The sequence below is a fragment of the Miniopterus schreibersii genome, assembly GCF_964146895.1.
Source record: "Miniopterus schreibersii genome assembly, chromosome: 4".
Lineage (NCBI taxonomy): Eukaryota > Metazoa > Chordata > Mammalia > Chiroptera > Miniopteridae > Miniopterus > Miniopterus schreibersii.
The window spans coordinates 59,939,066-59,959,258 of NC_138105.1; the positions used below are offsets into that span (position 1 = coordinate 59,939,066).

Below are 20,193 nucleotides of genomic sequence, written 5' to 3' on the forward strand. Positions count from 1 at the left end.
TGTATATATATATATATATTCCCAATCTACTCATTCAATCATGTTTGCCCTCTATACATAAAGCCCCAAATGCCTCTGCCTGATTTTCAAAGCCCTCCAGATCTGGTATCAACTGTGTCAACCCTGCCGGTCCCTGCAGGGGAACAAAGCTGCTGGAATGCTGGGAAAAGGTCTGAGATACAGTGGCCATCTGGGGTGGAGCACTGCAGAGGGAGTCCACTGTGAGCAACCCAGAGCATGTAGCTAAAGAGGAGCCAAAGCCAAGAGCTAGAAACACTGGTGATAAATCCAAAGTCAAAGGTAAGGAATGACTAAAACAGACAAAACTAGTTCCAATAATTGACTGTTAGTGAAAGTGCTAATATTGTTTTGATGAGACACTATGGATGTTATGGCATAAAGAGAATAAGGAATTATGTTGGTGTTGTTGAGAATGGGTTTTCAGTGTGGATGAAAGTATTTATAGATGTAAAGAAGCATAGAAGATGTAAACAGATGAAGCTGCCATGCAATACAGTATGGTGGTTCCTCAAAACCACAGAGAATTACCTTACAATCCAGCAATTCCAATTCTGGGTAAATACCCAGAAGAACTGAAAGCAGGGACTCGAACAGATATTTGTACCCATGTCAAACAACAGCATGTGGACAGAAAAAGGGGTTCTATAGGAAGTAACCTCACAGGGTGATCTGATCCTAAATTCCTGACTGGGCAGGTCATAGTGGGTAGTCATGCTCCAGGCAAATAACTTCTTTAGTAAACAGTTTATCTTTGCCTTAAGCAAGCTCTGTCCATTGTTTCTATGAGTCTAGGTCAACACACCTTTGAAACGCCTCTTTTTGGACCCCTCAAAAGGGAAACCACCCTGAAGAGAACAAGCTCAAAATCCTGTTAACTATCCTGTAATTCAATTCCTGCCTGCAGGTAATCTTCCTCACGTTCCCTCCCAGATTCCAAATGCATAAAAGAAGCTGCCAACTGTCATTTTGGGGAAGCATTTTTCTGAGACTGTTAAAATCTTGCTTCCAGGTATATTCTCTGACTCAAATATATTTTTAAGATTTTCTACAGGTTTGAATGTTCTTGCCTCAACAAGCATTATTCACAATGGCTAAAAGGCAGGAGCAACCCAGATGAATGGACGAACAAAATGTGGTGAATACATTCAGTGGAATATTATTCAGCCTTTAAAAGGAAAATTCTGACACAGGGTACAACATGGGTGAGTCTAGAGAACATTATGCTAAGTGAAATAATCCAGGCACAAAAGGAAAAATCCTGTATGATTCCACTTATATTGGGTATTTAGAGTGGTCAAATTCATAGAAACAGAAGGGAGAAGAGTGTTTTTTCAGGGACTGAGGGAGAGGGGATAGATAGAGTTTCAGTCGGGGAAGATGAAAAAGCTCTGAAGATGGATGGCTGTGATGGTTGCACAGCAATGTGGATGTACTTAAATACCACTGAACTGTACCCTTAAAAATGGTTACATTGGTCAATCTTATATTGTGTATATTTTACCACTTTTTTAAAAAGATTCATAATGGGACATAAAGGGCTTTTAGACCTAAACTTGAATGGAAAGTATTGGTATCAACACATGATAAATTTTATCTTATCTTTGCATGGGGCGGGGGAAGTTTTCCTAACTCTCTCTGTTGAATGACTAACCCAATATCCAAAAGCTCAGCTAGCAGAGCTAACTCTGAGAGTAGTGTCCAAACACTCGCTCATTCAAACAAGCCAGGGCATCTTGGAGAAATGGCCAAATCCAGGTCTGGGAGGAGAAAATGCATAAGAAGAGCCTGGGACATTTTGTAGAATGGAAAGCAGAAAAAGATCAAACTAAGACTTTGTAAAAAAAGAAATTTTTTTAAAAATCAGGAAGCAATTTGAACAAGTTTCCACTGGCAAAGGTGGAACAATCTGAGCATCAGTTAGGATAATAACTACATGGATTAAAACACATCATCTATGTTTAAGTCCGTGAATTCCTAATGATTCTAAAAGAATTCATTTCATTGGTAATTTTTGAAGGATGCTAAGGGAAGTAATTCATTATTTTGAATGCTGGAAAATAAAGCAAAAGAAGCAAGCATTTTTCCTGCTTTTCATACACAAACATACATATATCTCAGAGTCACCAAATACTTGATAAACTAAATTTTGTATTGTTATAGATGTATTCCCCGTTAATAAGTGGAGAAGGAATGGGAGCATTTGAATGTCACCATTCGCAACCCCTAGTGAAATAATGGATCTAGGCAATGACCTCAAAGGCTGCTGAATGTCATTAACTCAGTTTTCCAATCACAGATTTACATGAAATCAGGGGACAGAGACACATGTTAAATGTCATAAAAGGAACACAATCAACAAAATCCAGGCTGTAGGAAAAGCCTAGTATCTTTAGCAAATATTTTGGAAGAAAGAGAAGAAAGGGTGAAAGAGGAATCTGTAGATTAAAAGAAATTTAAGAGGCAATGTATGGACCTTATTTAGATCGTGATTTGAACAATGACTGTATATTTAATGATATTAAGCAGTGATAGCTAATTTGTATCAAAGCGATACTTGCGCTGGAGCTATATTTGTAAAAAGTGTCCTTATTCTCTTTTAGATATACTTACGTAAGTATTTATAGATAAAATGGTAAGTTGTCTGGAATGTCCTTCAAAATAACATAATATGGGGGGAAAGGGGGATGTAGATGAAATGCAGCTGGTAATGAGTTGATATTTGTTAAAGCTGGGGAATGAAGAGTTATTGCCTACTTCTGCATAAATTTCTACTTTTAAATTTAACATATTAGCCCAGCTGGGTGTGGCTCAGCGGTTGAGTGTCAACCTAGGATCCAGGCAATCGGGATTCGATTCCCGGTCAGGGCACATGCCCGGGTGGCGGGCTCGATCCCCAGTTGGGGGCTTGCAAGAGGCAGTCGATCAATGACTCTCTGATCATTGATGTTTCTATCTCTCTCTCTCCTCCCCTCTCCTTTCCTCTCTCTGAAATCAATAAAAGATTAAAATAAATTAAAAATATAAATTTAATATATTAAAAAATTGTTTAAAAGGCAAAAATTGAACATAAAATCTTCATCTTCATCTCCACAACTCCTGGTGCTCTGGCTAACCCATCCTTTGGGGTGTAGTGATGCTTACCTGAATAAACAGTACTTTCCCCAGTAATTACCTATATTCCTACTCAAGGCTACTCCCTTCACCTACCTCACAACTGCCACAAAAGGAGGTAGGATAACAAGAGGGTGGGACCCTGCCTCAGAGATCAGATTAGCCACGCCCCCTCTTCCCAGGGAAAGTAGGATCTGATTTGGAAGCTAGAATTGGCCTGGATTTTTGTCCTTTCTTTCCATCTCAGCTTGGACACAAACACCACCACTGCGTGGTGTCCTACTGCAGAAGCGCATACACATTAACTCCTCCAAAACATCCTTTTAGCATGCTACTACTTTCTTTCCATCAGAGTTCTTTCCCTAATTGGGGGTGGTGCAGAAATGCAGAGGGAAGGCAGTTATCACCTTGCAAGAGTGAGGCAAAAACAAAACCAAACCGAGAGCCACTATTTTCAGCCTGTCTACACTATAACCAAAGTTATATCCAAAATGCTACTCCAATCCTGCCACTCCACTGCTCTCCTTTCAAGTCTTCTCTCCCAGAGGCCAAGCCCAAAGTGTCCAGATGCCTCTGCTTGTTTCCAGCCTGATGTCCTACCACCCTACACTGTGGACTAGCCAGACTTGAAATAGCCTCACCTTGGAACGTCCTTCCCTCCACACAGCAAACTCCTAATCCTCATTTAGGACTCAACACAGGAGTCTCCTCCTCCAGGAAGCCTGGTCTGAACTTCTGGTTCCAAGGCCAGTTTAAGAACCTTAGGGGCTCCGGTGGAACCCAGATTGACGGAACACTAGCTCTTCACACCCTGTCTGAGACTGAACATTCACTTTTTATCTCCCCCACCAGATTGTAGGCTACTGGCATGCAGAGACCATCTTGTTCATTTTTAAAATATATTTTTATTGATTTCAGAGAGAGGAAGGAAGAGGGAAAGACAGAAACATCAATGATGAGAGTCATTGATCGGATGCCTCCCTGCACATCCCTTGCTGGGGATCGGGCCTGCAACCCAGACACATGCCCTGACTGGGAATCAACCTCGATCTCATGGATCCGCTGAGCCATGCTGGCTGGGCCACCTTGTTGATTTTTGATCTCCAAAGTCTACCAAGTGCCCCACTCACAGGACGCAGGCAAAATTTTGTTTGCTGGCTGGTTGACTGATGAAGCAAATGTGTCTGGAACTGGTGTGTGCAACAGAGCTCTACCCTCTGTGGATATCTACTGCCTCCCAGGACCCCAGACACTGAATGGGTCTAGTAATAACCGAAAAGCAAAGGAACAATAAACTGAGACCAACTCTGAGATCACTTAATCCATGATTTCCCAGTTATTTTTACATTTCAGTAGCTAAGTATTTTATTATGTATATGACAAAATAAAACTGGGCCATCAAACCTAAAATTTCACTGATACTGCTGCTTAAAATGAGGCAGGTTGCCTTGGAAACCTACCTTACGCAGCCTGCATGAATTTGAGTTTAATGCAAGCTCATAAAGGTTATGTGTTACTATGGTAGCTTTGGTGGGAGGAAGGACAGCCAACATCAGCTATTATTACCGGGATGCCATAAGACCCTGGAGTTTTAATCTCCCAAAGGGCCCTGGAGCAGCCCTTTTTAGCATTTCTGCTCCTGGCCTGATTTCTTAACCTTATAAATGCAGATACTCAAGACAGGAGAGGCAGAGTAAGTGGTCCAAAGTCATCCAGCATGAAAATGAGCACACAGGACGTGATCCCCAGGGCCCTCGGTGCCAGACCGACATACTGAAAAGTGGGTTGGAAGCTACTGCTCACATTTCCCAGCAAATCAGAGCTTCACAAATCAATGCACCCTGCAACTGGTCACCTCATTTCTTTTTCTTTTTCTTTTTTTTAAATATATCTTTATTGATTTCAGAGAGAGGAAAGGAGGGGGAGAGAGAGATAGAAACATCAATGATGAGAGAGTCATTGATCAGCTGCAGCCCATAACCCGGGCATGTGCCCTGACTGGGAATCGAACCCCGATTGCCTAGATCCTAGGTCGACGCTCAACTGCTGAGCCACACCCAGCCGGGCTGGTCACCTCATTTCAAGGGGGCAACCACTGAGAACTTACAAATATGCTCAAGCTTTAAATTGGCTCTACGTAATATACTGAAAGATTGAACAACTACGTTTTTACACACAACTCTCCCATCTGAGTGGCTATTTATTATTGGCAGTTCTTTCCATCAATTCCCATTTTTGCTCTATTTAAGGGATCATCTTCAGGAGCCAGACTTAGTCACTAATCTTATTAAAACTTTCTTCAGTGATAAAATAACTAAACAGTAACTTTTATGGTTGTTTAAATATATAGATATACACATGCCTGTATATGTACGGTAACTAAAAAGTCAAAGATTAATGCCTAACAGTGGTTATCTTCGGATGGTAAGATTACCAAATATTTGTGCATTGGTTTATATGAGTTTTTCATTTTTCCATATTAAACATATGTTGAGTTTAATAAAAGAAGAAGAATTTTTCTGATACTCTTAGGAAAAAAATTGTTTTTCTGAAGCTATCTTTGACCTGGAAAACATTTTCTTTTTTTCAAATAAGCAGTCTTTTCCTATTAAGTGTGCACTCTGTAAGAACTACATTCCTTCTTTAGGGTCAAGTTAAGTTCTCTCCATATGCTAGGGAAAGGTTTTATTTGTTGTTTGTTTTCCCCGCCTACTCAATTTTGAGGGGTAACCTGTATTATTGCCTCTCTTTACCTGGTTTGATTTATGGTCTTGGAAGTCAGGTCATTCTTTGCTAGGTCGAAGAAAAAAGGAAGAAAAAAAAGAGTTACCCCACCTAATACCTGATAAAATATCTGAAAAGGTCATTGCAGACCTTGACAGAAACACATACAATTTCAACCCAATCCGATAAAACAGCAACTAGAAAACTTTTATCAGAAGAAAATGTAACTGGCCATTACCCAGCTCGATTGACTGAACTTTTTTATCTGAAATGACAGACATCATAAGATAGGAAAAGCTGCAGATAAGAAACCAAATTGTGTTGTCTTGAATCAGATCCGATTGTCTGCCCCTGGTTCAAACTCCCACACCTGCTCGAATGGGTCAATGAGCGTCTCTTGGCATGGTCACAGAGGGGTTTGGAAACGTCGCAAAAGTGGTGAACTTTGAGACTTCAGCGTTTATTCTGTGATTATAATTAACCTGCTCACCAGTTGCTATCGATTGATTCTGAATGGAGGTGATAAAGTTTGACTGGATTGCTAGAAGTAGAAACGAAGACTTAAACTGGGAAGAAAAAAGAAGGCGAGAAAAATAATTTAAGGACCTAATCCAATTTTAAGAAGCCAAGCTGGATCCGTGGTTGGCTTAACAATCCGCAAACATTTCCCACCAAATTCTGGTAGTGACTCCTTGATTTCTCACCCTCCAAAGTAAAGTATATCTGTATCAGCACAGAGCGAAGGACGGCCTCGCATTCCACACTTGCGGTGGCTTCTCAGTGACTCCAATCATATGGGATGGCTTGTCTTACCTGCCTGGATTATATTCCTCCTTTGGGGAAGAAGGTATTTAAAGACATGAAGTCAATTTGGGGTATTCTGCAAAATGCTAAAGGCCAGAAAAGCAAATTCCCTTCATTCAGATAAGAGGCTTGAATATCCTGCTTCAATTCTGATTACAGAGCAGTAACAGATAAAAGCACAGGCCCCCTGCCAGAAGCGAGAGAAAGCTTCCACGGATGGCCTCTGTGTCCAGTCAGACCCATGCCACACGGGCCTTCTGGCCTGGCATTTATTCACTCTCTTATCCACATCCTATCCCCATCTTCATTAAAAACATAATTACTGTGCTTCCCCTGCCCCCGCCCTTCTCTACTCCTCCCACAAACACATTTGGATCTTCAGAGAAAGGGGAATACAGAGAAGAAGTTTTCATTTTCTTTTAGGAAAGGGATTTGAGAGAGAGCCATACGGTTTTGCTCTTATACAGCCAACCCTCCCCCACCCACACACACACCCCTTCTCCCCAGTGAGAATCCTCTAGGGGGAGGGTCTGAATAGGAAGTCTGTGCAAGGCAGGGATTCCTACCACTGCAAGTTCTGCAGTATCAGAATGAGATGGAAGGTCACTCGGGAAGACACTGCACCTGGAGAGACATTGGGGGAAGTAGGAAAAGACAGACGAGAAATTGCACTGGGGAGACGGAGCAGGTGGAGAGCCAAGTAATAGAAAATCCTAAAGTTTGAGTCCTTCCACCATCGCACACCTTCTGTTTCTGCAGGGGTAAGCGCAAATGAAAAGTGTGGTAAACAGGGGAAACATGGTCCTGGAAGTTGGGCTTACGTGGGTACTAAGCCAGAGCTGCCGTGTCCTACCAGTGGGGCAGGAACTGCAGCAGATTAATCTTTCTGAGCATCAGTTTCCTCTCCTGCAAAATGGAGATAATATCTACTTCTCAGGAAGGACTTAAAAGTCCCTGACAACTTCCTCAGTGACCCTTAATAAAGGACCCAACTTCCTATATATAAATTGCACATATATAATGCAAGATACGGGCATATATGTAGCACAGGATATAGGCTACTGTCCCTAAAAAGCTGTTTGCTAGTTTCCAAGCATTAATGTACCCAAACCTGCAATTTATTTTGTACAACTTAAAACAGATCAGAGGTTATTCTTATTATAACCCCACTCATATTATCTTTCCTACCTTCTTTCTTTAGAAGGAAACAAATGAGTAGCTCTATAGATAGCCAATAAAATGCTTAAATAATTCTTCATGGAGTGTTACATGAGACCAAGGTCAATATAACAGAGACTCATTCCCAAACTGTGAGAGAGTGTCATCCCCTGCCCTTATTCAGAATGTGCAGGCCAAACAGGCACCAGCAGACAAACACTTTTAGATGTCAAAAAGGCCCCTTCAAGTCCTTAAAGCAGCAGCAGCATCCAAGGTCTTCAAGAACGGCCTTCTTCTAGAGCGAGGTAAAGATAAAACCAGGGATCCGACCTCTTTCTTATGCAGACAGAAGCAGCAACATTTGCAACTCGCTTCAGCTCTAAATTGCATACAACTCAATTGTCTTAAAAGAGCACGCTGAAAAAGAATTGGCTAAAAGGCTTACCTTGACCTGGAAAAAGGTAATTGGTTTTCTAACACAATCCCGTCACTGCCCCAGGTTAGTGGTTTTGGGGGATCTAGCTCCAATACAACCTGAGGGAGAACTGCTCACACCTGTGGACTTGCCCGTGAGGGGAGCCGTGTCAGTGTGGGGATGGGAGCATCTGATAATTTCTGACTGAGATCTACTACCCATAGACATTAATGAGAGTAGGATAAAGATTTTTGCCCGCTCTGTAAAGCAATCGGTTGGATAGCAAAAATCAAAAACCAAATTCAATAAACATTTGTCTGGAAGTTCTTTTCCTATGCCTCCATAAACTAAATATAAAATCTCATTTTAAAAAGGGGGGAGAGACTTTCAAGAAGTTAGTTCTTGACTACTGTATGTCTCTTTAAAAACTTTATCGGTTTAACTTTTTAAAATTGGTTCAAAATTCAAAAGGTTGCACTGGCACACCCACATTCACAGCAGCATTATTCATAAGTCAAGAGGTGGAAACAACTTCAGTGCCCAGGATGGATGAACGAATACACAAAAGGTGATACATACATACAACCGACTATTATTCAGCGTCAAAAAGGAAGGAAATTCTGACACATGCTACAATAGAGATGAACACTGAGGACATCATGCTCAGTGAAATAAGCCAATCACAAAAGGACAAATACTGTACAATTCCATTTATATGAGATACTTAGAGTAGTCAAGTTCATAAAGACAGAAAGTAGAATGGTGGTTGCCAAGACCTAAGGAGACTGGGAATTCAGGAGATGTTTAATGGGCACAGAGTTTTCGTTTTCCAAGAGGAAAGTGTTCTGAAAATCTGTTTCACGAGAACGTGAATGTGCTTAACACTACTGAACTATACACTTTAAAATGATTAAGGGGGTAAAATAAAATAAAATTTAACTTTAATCTCCCTACATTTTAAATGTATTTTCTTGTTATTTAAGGAATTAATAAAGAAGCATAGGAATGACTATTAAAAATGGTTAAGATGTTTTAAAAATTCAAAAGGTTCCCAGGTATAGATGATGAAAATCCATTTCCACCCTTATCCCTCACTGACCCTGCTATCCTCCCCAGGGGCAAGCAAGGTTACAAATTCCTTGTGAATACTATTTCCAGAGATAAATTAAGTCTTTTCAAAGGCATATAACCTTTTCTTTTCTTTTTACACAAATATCATGCCATGCACACACATCTTGTACTTACAATGCCTTAGACAGGACTCCATACCATTACATAACGAACTTCCTAATTTTTTATGCTTTCATGATAGCCTGTTGTTTGCATGTGCCATATGTATTCAAACAGACCCTAATAATGCATATTTAGGTTATTCCCAATTTTGTTATTACAAAGAATGTTGCAGCTAATATGTGCCAGTTTATTTCTAGAATAAATTCCTAGAAGTTAAATTTCTGCGTCTACAGTATCTACTTTGTAACTTGGCGGCTATCACAGAGGGCTCTCCATAAAGGTTGTACCAATTTACACTCCCACCCACAGGTATCAGAGTTCCTGTTTCCCCACACCCCAGAGTATATTTGTTTTCTTAGCTAATTTAAGTAAAAAAAAAAAAAGTGGGGAGGGATACAGAAGAAAGTGTTATCTAAAACTGTCTCCTGTGCATGCATCATTTCACCTGAGTGCTTAGAAAGTACCTAGCAAATGTGGCCTGACCTTTTGATGGGACACAACTGGGTAGGTGACAGATCCCTCTAGAAGCAGTGACACACCCCTGGTCACCCCCACACACCTTTCCCACTTAATTGGTTCTCAGCTGAGCACCACAGACCAGCCCAACTCTGACTGACCTGCTCAGGGTGGTAACCAGAAAGTTAAACAACTTTGGTTTTCTCAAAGACTGACAAATCATTCTCTTGCCAAATATGCTACTTAAGAGTTGATCTCAAAAAAAAAAAAAAAGTTCATCTCACAAAATTCCCTATATAAATGAACCAGCTCTGAAAGCAACTGGCCTCATTGATAGGCAGTCCCCAAAAGATCAAGAAAACACTTCAGGATTTTCCTCCAACCTACACCATAAACAAACTCAGAATACTGTGAATCAGGCAAAGCTTTTAAAGAAACCACCTGGGTAATGCTGAGTGATATACATGTATTTCGCTGTGCTGTTAATTTTTTAACTAACCCTTTAAATGATTCAAAAATTTTGAGATCCTTTGAAAATATTATAACTGCTGTTTCTCCATTACACAAAAGAGCTGTTATTCTATAATAAAATATATTTCAATAGTTTTTCCAGTAACATTTACCAAAATTCCATTTCCTTCAAGGCATATTTACATATAATTTCCATTGTCTCCTTTTCAGCCTTAAGTATTTACAGGCATTAATTGGTACAAAAATCAACATTGTGATATAATGTACATGCAATAAAATACTGCCGTTTTAATAGTTCATTTCCACCAGTTTTGACAAATTGCTCTACCTGTGCAACCACTGTGATTGGATTCTTTAAAAGAAGACAGATGCATTATCCTGCTATAGCTATTTCACATGAACATAAACCCAGACCTGAGCCCTTGAAACTCAAGAATTTCTTGCACAGCTCCACTGACAGATAGCAACACAGTCTCTCCTTAAACACTTTCAGTGCCCAGGGGTTTATTATTAAGACAAGCCATATTCCATTTCAACAACTACAATCAAGCGTGATAAAGTGTTCTTCTCAAACCTAATACCTGCTCACCTGGAGCAACACAAGATTAGGACGCCACATAAGTTTGCCTTTTAGATATCTGTACACAGTCACTCTCACCCTCACTTCTCCACCCGGTGACTTCTCCAATCTAAACAGTTCCAGTGGTTTCCCAGAGTTTCCAGAACCCTCTCCCCCTGCTCACTCTTTCCTGAGGCTCCCCTCAGTTGGCCTCCTAAGTAGCCATTGTGTGCAGTTTGACCTGGGCAGGGTACTGAGGCAATTGCCTCCTAGATCTCTTCTCAAATATTTGCTAAGTGCCCAGCATGTGCCAGGAACTTAAATCTGAGTAAGACTCTGTACCTGCCCTCAGTAAGGTCACATAATTCCATTCATGCAACCTAAATAACAATTTCAACTGTTGCCTTAGGGTCTCGGCTCATATTGAACTTGGAATGAATTAAAGTTCATATACACTGCGGTCAAAGTAGAGTAATTCCTTCCAACCTAAGTGCAGGGCTTTACAGAGGCTCCTCCTGTTAGCTCTGATTACTTTGATTTTTGCCTAATTCAAAAAACCAACGTAAGTACTCTGGCAAGATGTTGTTAATACTAAGGTGATTAATACTATAGAAAAATAAAGATGTTCCCTTATTTCTCCTCATTAAAATTACAGTTTTTGAGGGAAGGGTGAGTAAGTCTGTGTGGTTTTACCTACGGTGATAAATATATTACTTAAGCAAAAGCAAAGCAGTGTTGTATCATTTCATGGTACTACACAGTACGTTGGTGAATGAGAGCATAACTTTTCTTTTTAAATTGCAGGTACTTTTCCTGGCAAACTCATACTCATCCTTCAAGGCCAAATGCAGATGGCACCACTCAGGCGAAGACTTTCAGATTCTTAGAGGGAAGAGCAATCTCTTTCTTCTCTCCTTTGCTCTGGGCTCATTACTGTAGCACACCGCTGGGTAATTTACCCATTTTCATGTTTGTTTAGGGTGACCAACCATCCCTATTTGCTACAGACTAACCTGACAAAATTCCCAAGCCCCAGAAAACCCTCAGTCCTAAGCAAATCAGAAAAATTGGTCAATTTACGTGATAGTGTGCAACTGTTTAATAAAATAGCCATCCTTGCCCGGCCGGTACAGCTTAGTGGTTGAGTGTGGACCCATGAACCAGGAGGTCACTATTCGATTCCTGGTCAGGGCACATGCCTGGGTCGTGTGCTCTATACCCAGTAGGGGGTGTGCAGGAGGCAGCCAATCAATGATTCTCCGTCATCATTGATGCTTCTATCTCTCACTCCCTTTCCCTTCCTCTCTCTGAAATCAATAAAAACATATTTTTTTAAAAATAGCCATTCTTTATAAGGGGCCAAAGCCAAGTACTTCACAAACATTGCCTTATTTTTCTAATTTAAGACAACACTGAAAGTAGTTGTCATTATCCTTTTTTAAAGAAAAAGAGAGGAGACTGAGAGAGATGAGCAACTTGCCCAACCAAGATCATTGGGGCACCTGAACTTGAATCTAGGTTTGCCTGAGTCACACCACCACACTGTATTGCCATCTCAGGGCCTGTGGCAACTCTGCACAGCAAGTTCTCAGTAAATATCTTGGAATCAGTCATTTTTTATCATCATTCTATCACTCACTGCCAGCTAATATGCCAGGATTATTGGTCCTGGAGAAAACTACCAGGCATTTTTTCCGGGTGGGGGGGGGCATGGATAGGAGGAACATATAAAATCCCATTTACATGCATTGCTTTGAACCTAACTTGCTTTTATGTAAGTGCCACCTTGAAGATGTGAATGCCAACAAATTCAACCTGCCTCATGTTCCCTCACAAAGATAACATGGAACCTTTCATGACTGGCCCATTTAAAACACTTGGCTATGTGCAGAAGAGAAAATCCAGCTGTTAGGCCAGACCTAAGGGCTGTCTTCAGGTGAGACTTCCTGAGCTAGTGGGACAGAGCAGAGTGCTGGGAAGACAGGCCACACTTCTTGGCAAGACAGCACTCCTTAGAGGTCAGCTTGCCATCTGTTGACACTGGAATTTGGGAAACTTTCCTTATTCAACGCCCTCCTGCATGGTATGGGTTCCATTTAGAATCTAAATACTCACTGCCTGCACTCACACAGTGTTTCTTTTCCTACATGGTTACAGTTGTAACTGATGACCAGGAAGTATCCTCCAACTTTGGCTTTTGACCTCTTTTTTCCCCCCTTAACCAAACACCAAATTCTTGCTCCAGGATTATAGGGGTTAGGAAGCAACCTCTCCCCCACCACCCCCACTTCCAAGTTTAAAAAAGTGGAACTAGAGGACCTCTTTTACTTATTTTTATTGATGAGAGAGGGAGAGAGAAAAGGAGAGAGGGGGGGAGGGAGAGAGAGAGAGAGAGAGAGAGAGAGAGAGAGGGAGGGAGGGAGGGGGGAGAGAAACATCGATTTGCTGTTCCACTTATTTATGCACTCATTGATTGATCCTTGTGTGTGCCCTGACTGGGGATGGAACCCGCAACCTTGGCATAGCAGGGCGATGCTCTAACCAACTGAGCTACCCGGCCAGGGCTATGGGACTTCTTTTAAAACATGCGTTCTGGAGAGTAGGAAAGCGTTCTGAGAATGCAGGGACAAAGCGCCCAGCCCCACCCCACCCCACCCCACCCCACCCACGCCCCCACCCGGAGCCGCCATTGTATGGAGATGTCGCCCCGGCTATCTCTCCCTCAAGTCCTCCCCAGAGGCTCCGCAGGTCCCCCTCCTCCCCTGGGGTGTGCCGTCTGGCTCCCCCGAGAGGGGGAAGGAGAAACTGGGAGCCACAGACCCAGCCCAGGCGCCACTTCCACGGTTAATCCGTTTACCAGGGATGTGTATTTGGTTGGATTCCCCTAGGGACCTTCCCTGGCCACCCAGGGTCAGAGAATAATTTAAAAGCTCTTCAAAGCCCGGATCCTTGTCTTGAGCCAGCCCAAGACTAGAAACCTGGGAGGGACGGGCTTTACTCTTCAAAGTGAGAACAAATGTGAAAGGATTTAGCACTTAGTAGGTAGTCAATAAATGTTAACTTTGTTTCTCCAGTCTGGGCTTCCCCTCCCCCACAAAAGCCAGGGCCGTCCACACCCGATCCGGGACCAGAGGTCGTTTGCATTTTTAACTAAGAAGTTGCCATTTCCTCTTTTCTCCCAGCCCGGAGCGCCCAGGCGCTTCCTCAGGCTTCGTTTTTTCACCTGTAAAGTCGGGGCCTGGCGTCTCCCCCAGGTGTGGCGCTCCAGTGCGATAGTAAACTGTGCCCACCACGGTTGTTATTTCTAACGCCGGCCCTTGGGACGAGAGGCGGTTGGACACGCGGCACCGCGGCCGTCTCGGTTCAAGTCCGCTTCTGCTGCAGGCGGGCCCCGCCGACCTCCCCGCGCCGCCGCACTCCGCCCAGCCCGCGCGCGACGCACACCGCGGGGTACACGCCACACGACGCCGGGGCCCGGAGGCACCCGAGAGGCCGGCCCCAGTCCAACCCATCGCCGCCGCTCGGGTCCCTCCTCCGTTCCCGGTGTGAGGCCCCCGACAGGAGCCTCATCTGCCACCCCGAGCGGTCCTGCAGCTGGGCCGCCAAATGGCCCAGAAGATCTCGGTCGCCGCGCCGTCCTAATCAGTCCCCCGCGGAGGACGCTGACGGAGGGGCCCGGGGGCACGGGAGCAGAAACCCAGAGGTGGCCGGCGCTGCCCACCGAGGGCTCCGGGGCTGCTGCTCCCGGGGGAGCCCGCCGGCCTCCCGCAGGCGCACTGAGGGGCGCAGCCGGGCGCGCGGCCGGCCCCGCGGCCACGGCCACCGCGCTGCTCCGAGGACTCAGTCAGGCGCTGGCACCTGCAGCGTCCCCTCTTCCAGAAAAGGATCTAGAGGGCAGGCCCGCCCCCACTTAACAGAATTTGGATCCTTGGGGCTGTGACCGCCGCCATCGCCCCACGCCGCCAGCTGCCACCTTTCTACTTTGCTTCCCTTGGAAACTCCCGCCCCTCCCACGCCCCCTCCCCACCCCCTGTGAAAATTAAAGGCCCCCAAACAGGGCTCTGGACAGCCTCTGTCCAACGCCCCCGCCCCCGCCCGGCCCCGGTACTCGAGCTCAGTACTCACCGAGGTTGGGGTGTCGAGCGGCGGGGTTGGCGCGGCCGGGCAGGCTGTGCAGGACGGGGCTGTCGAAGGGGCCCGCGGAGGCGGCGGCGGCCGCGGCCCAAGAGGCGCCCACGTCGGCCATGTAGGCGGGGTAGGGGCTGGAGTAGGAGCCCGCGAAGCCCGCACGCCCGTACTGCTCGCGGCCGCTCAGGCCCGCGCCCGCCGCCGCGCCGCCGCCGCCGTAGGCCGCAGCCTCCCGGGCGGCCGCGGCGGCCGCGGCAGCCGCCAGGGACCCGGTGGTGCCCGGGAAGGAGAAGCGCGGCGACACGGGCGGCGGGGTGTAGGCGGCCCCCTCGGCTCCCGCCTGGCTCCAGACCGGGCTGCCCTGCTGGGTCCCGGGCCCAGCACCCGACGGGGCGGCCCCCGAGCTGCCGCCCGAGGTGGCCCCGGACGCGGCGCCCCCGCCTCCGCCCTGGAGGTAGGACAGGCCCAGCACCGACGAGGGCACCCGCGGCGTGGGCACGTAGACGGGCGAGGTGGCAGCGCCCGCGCCGTGCATGAAGGCGCCGGGGCCGCCCGCCTCGTAGGCCCCTGGAGGGGGGCCGTGGTTGGCGGCCATGGCCAGGCTCTGGTACATGGTCCCCGCAAGCTCTCAGCCTCCGAGGCCTCTCGCTCGAGGGGTCAAGGAGCGGTGAGCGGCAAGAAAAAGAATAATCACGAAAAGGAATAAGTACAGGTGAGGGGCTGTCCCAAAAGCGAAGATCAAAAAATCAAATGTTTGTGTGTTTTTAAAAAAATCCTTCAAAAATATATACGCATGAAATCCAACATTGAGCAAAAGACGTTTCCTCAGGAAAATCCCGAATTAAATTTTTTTGGTTGTTCCCGGAGACGGTGGAGGAGGGGCTGAATCCACCCAGGGCCTGGAGGTCCGGAGCGCCCAGGGGTGGCGCGCACCAGGTAGGTCCCGGGCGCGGGGATGCGAAAGGGGCCTTCGCGTCCGCCGGGAGCCGTCGCCGCTCAGTGTTCAGGACGCCGCGGCCTCTGCGCGCGGGGGGCAGCGCGCTGGCTCCAAAGCCGAGGGCCGGTGGCTCCTTTCCTCCTTGCTGCGGCCGCCGTCCTACAGGGGGAAAGAGAAAAGGGAGATGAGCTCACCCTGAGCTTTCAGAGCCCGCTTTCCCCACGCCTGGGCGCTTCCCCCGCACTGCAGACGCAATCGCCTCTCTCGGCCCGGCTTTGGGAGCCACGCGGTTCCAGGGGAAGCTGCGGTCTTTGCTTTCCCGGGGCCCTAACGTCTAGGGCTGACTCCTAGGGGAGGGGTCCCTTGGAGACGCGGGGCTTCCCGATTATTGGACGTGGAATTATTGGTTGTGATCTAGGCCAACTTTTTTGTATTGCTTAATTATTTTACCCTGTCGTTGAACCCTATTATTCTCACAGTAGGCATTTTTTTTAAACGTCCAAGAGTTTGGGGTTCCGTGGTGTGCCTGGGACCCAAGGAACTTCGCTTATCTTCTCAGTTCCCCAACCTATTTCTAAGTTTACCTGGCCAGGAAAGAACTTCACATTGGCCATGGAAGACAAAGACAAACTTTATAAGACCCAGCAGCCTAAGAAATTTTTGTTTGTAATCTTTTCTTTTTTAACTAGAAGTAGAATCTAAATTCTATAAATGAGCAGTGTCTGCTACATCTCAGTGAAAAGGGCTGTAAAATATCTTATCCACACACTACCCTATACCATGTGGACATCGAATCAGACAAGATATATGTTTCTTGCAAATATTTATATTTTAGAGATTTTGCAGATTGGATATTAAGACCACGAAAGTGAGCGGAATGCACAAGGTCACTTTACAAAACTAATCGCTGGCCCATTCCAATTTCATTAAATGGGTTTTTCATATAGAAACATTGGCCCACCCATATCTGGAAACAGGACAACCAATGAGAGCAGCAAAGAACAGTTCGTAGGACTTGATTATATCCTTGTATCCTGTGTTTCGATTTTACCAGGCACTTTTTCTGATAATATAAGAGCTCCACATTCTGAAGCACCTGCTCTGTTCCAGGTCCTTTTCTCCACAACTTCACTAAGTAAAAGTGTTTCTCCTCATTTTACAAAAGAGGGAACTGAAGCATTGGAAAGTTTTGAAACTTGTCGAAGATCAAAGTACAATTAAAGGGGGTGGGGGAACCGGGCCCGTAGGGCTCCAGGGGTTTGAGGCTGTCCACTACACTCCCACTTTTCTTCTAAAGAGGCAGCTACTCCTAACAGTGGTTTCTTTTTCATTGCAACAGTAAACTTACAAAGATATTAACTGAACTATCTACTAAATCCAGGCTCTATTACTGACTGAATGAATGACTTTGAACACATTACTTAACCTCTCAGTGCCTCGGTTTCTTCATTTGGAAAACTGCAAATATTAAAGGGATCTATCTTACAGAGTCATGGAAAGAATTATAAGTCAATATATGTAAAGCCACTTATAACAGGATCTATATAAAACTGTTATAACAAGCACACACAAAAAACTCTACATAATTGTTGGTTATTATTATTATTATAGATATCTAATGTGCCATAAGAAAGTGCCTCAGATGAAGATAACTATTTATCTTTATTATTATAAAAACTCTGTAAATAAAATATTTTAAGTGCTTTTAACCATTTTTGCAACACTGTTAATAACAACTGAATTAATAGCACTGTATTATATAGTCACTTGCTGACTCCTAAATGTTTATTATTTGCTTTCTAAACTATACAATAAATTATTGATTTGGTGGACATGTCTTTCCAGTAAGAAGTTTGGTTAGAGGGTGGATACAAAAACTTTGAACTGATATCACCAACTTTCCCCATTGAAAATGAAGGCAAAAAACTAATACCTCATAGGAATTTCTGGGTTTCAATAAGTAAATACATAGCTTTACCTTAATAAAATATTCACTATTTAATTTTCAAATAAAATAGTTGATCTATTTCATTATATTTTCTGTAATACTCAACTTCTGCAGTTCTGAAACATAATGTCGTGAGTTTTTTCTCACATAACTGTAGGAAAGGAAGGTTTATAATTTTGTAATCCAACTTCCAGTATAAGTGCTGATGCTAACTTACAAGCTTTAAAATGTAAATGCTAAAAAATGCCATAAATCTAACATTTGTCTTTCTTCCATTCTCTGTCTGTTTAAATGGCTGGTGCATTTCATTACCTCAGAGTAATGAAACAGTACTGGACAATAGACGGTGGAGAAAATAGCCCTCTATAGCTTCCTGAAAAAAAACAAGAAATTTACTATTTCCTTAAAACGACCCTGGCTGGTTTCTGTAATTGAGCCCCGGTCCAGGCGTCGGTGGAGGGAGCCCAGCGAGCTCCTGAGAGTGGCACAGGTCTGGCCTCGCTGTAGGGGCCCTGGCCTGCGCCCCAGTTTTCCCTCTACTTCTGATCACTCATCCCCCGTTCACCCCAAATTCACATGCCAGACAGGAAATGCTTGCTTTCGTCATGATTTAGCCCCCAGCTCTTTTCCGATCTATTTCTGAGCGCCGGAGGATCCCGAGCGCCAGAATGTTCACGTCCATTCCCAGGTCACTCCTGCTCTTTCGGCTCAGCTCTCGCCTTCGCCCTGGGCCTGCTGCGCAGAAAACTGTCACCCACGAACGCATTCAGAAGTGTGGGGGCATCACCTCGTCACTCTCAATAAAACCTTCCAGTCTTTAACAGCCTGAAACCTGCTCCTGGCTGCCCGTTCCTTTTTTTGAGAAACACGGGAAAGACTTCCCCGAGGCACTTCCCCAACCAACCTTCCCCGCGGCGCCGGCCTTGCTGCCCGATTCCCCCCAGGCCCGGGTCCCTCACCACCCTCTACCCCCAACCGAAAGGTCCCTCATTCCCTCAGCGCGGTGGCAGATCACCACTGGGGCATCCTCCTCTACCCTGGATGATCACCCTGTCCCCCCCACCCCACCCCAGCCCAAAGCCAAGAGACATAATATCCTGGATCCTGGCAGCAAACTTCGGCCAGCAGAGGGACGTCAGTGCTCTCCGCCCGGGTTCAGGCCCTCGGCTAGTGTCACCCAGAAGCGCTGTGGGTGGGTAGGGGTGCTTCGTGGGGGCGTTTAGCTCAGGAAGTCGAGGGAGCCGGTCAGAGGGGCACAGATCGTCTGGGCGAGCAGCAGCCCAGCCGTTTTCGACTTCAGAGCGCCTCCCCGGGCCTCTCGGTCTCCCACCGCCACCGCGCGCCCGGGGAATCGCCAATGGACGACAGCCCTGTGGCCTGCCCCGGGTCCGTCGGCCGGGGTGATTTCGCACAGCTATCATCACCACCTAGACCCTGGCCCGCGAGGTGCAAACAAGGGCTGGAGAGTCTGCACGGGGGCGGGGGCGGGGGGGGGCAGGATTAAAAACGTTCAAGTTCACACCAAAAGAATTCAAAAGCAACTTCGAAGATCCCTCTCCGCTTTCCCCTCAGATCTTACTTTGTTTTCATGAAGCTGCTAAGCCAAAGGCAGAGCAGGCTTTGGCTAATTTGGGGGAAGAAGCGTGACCAACGTCTCCTTTCCACCTACGGATTACCTCTGTTCCCAGGCAAACCGGAGCGGAGGAGCTCGGAGTGTCGGGTTGGCGGGAAAAGGCAGGGTCAGGGAGGAAAAGGGCCGTACCTGCAGGAGCTTCCCGGAGGGCAGGCGAGCGACGTCCCGGGCTCAAGAGCTTTGGCGGCGGCCGAACGTCTCGCAGCCACCGAGCGAGCCGCCTCGGAGTCCCCTAGCTCGGCGCCTGGGTCCCCTCGCCCCTGCGCTCCAGCTCCCGGCCGCTGACTGGCTCGTGGGAGTCACGTGCAAGGGCGGGGGACGGGGGTGGGGCAAAGCAGCACCTCCGCTGGGCTTCCAGCTGCAGGGCTGTTCAAAAAATTCCCCCAGCAGGCAAAGTCCAGGCGCAGAGATCTCCTCGGAAAACGCCAAAGTGGTGCTTCCAGGGCGCAGGGCTTCACGCACCTCCCAGGTCGTTTCGGTTAGAAATTTTGCCCAGGGTCCGCTTTATTAATGAGCCCCTCTCTCTCCCCTCCCTCGCCCCGCCGCCTGGTGGCCTGGATCCTGCTGCAGCCACAGACCTGATGGGCGAGGGGCG

At 46.1% G+C, this 20,193-nt stretch overlaps 1 protein-coding gene across 2 annotated transcripts in view; it reads right to left on the reverse strand.

Moving 5' to 3' along the window:
* The window catches only part of GATA4 (GATA binding protein 4), a 50,991-nt gene extending 31,152 nt beyond the window's left edge, over nucleotides 1-19,839 (reverse strand). For both annotated transcript variants that reach the window (XM_081136310.1, XM_081136311.1), the window contains exons 1-2: nucleotides 19,728-19,839; nucleotides 15,078-16,176 (exon numbers count right to left, since the gene is read on the reverse strand). In XM_081136310.1, the coding sequence (XP_080992436.1) occupies nucleotides 15,078-15,693 (616 nt within the window). In that variant the 5' untranslated portion in view covers nucleotides 15,694-16,176; nucleotides 19,728-19,839. The remainder of the gene's footprint in view (nucleotides 1-15,077; nucleotides 16,177-19,727) is intronic.
* Nucleotides 19,840-20,193: the final 354 nt, after the last annotated feature.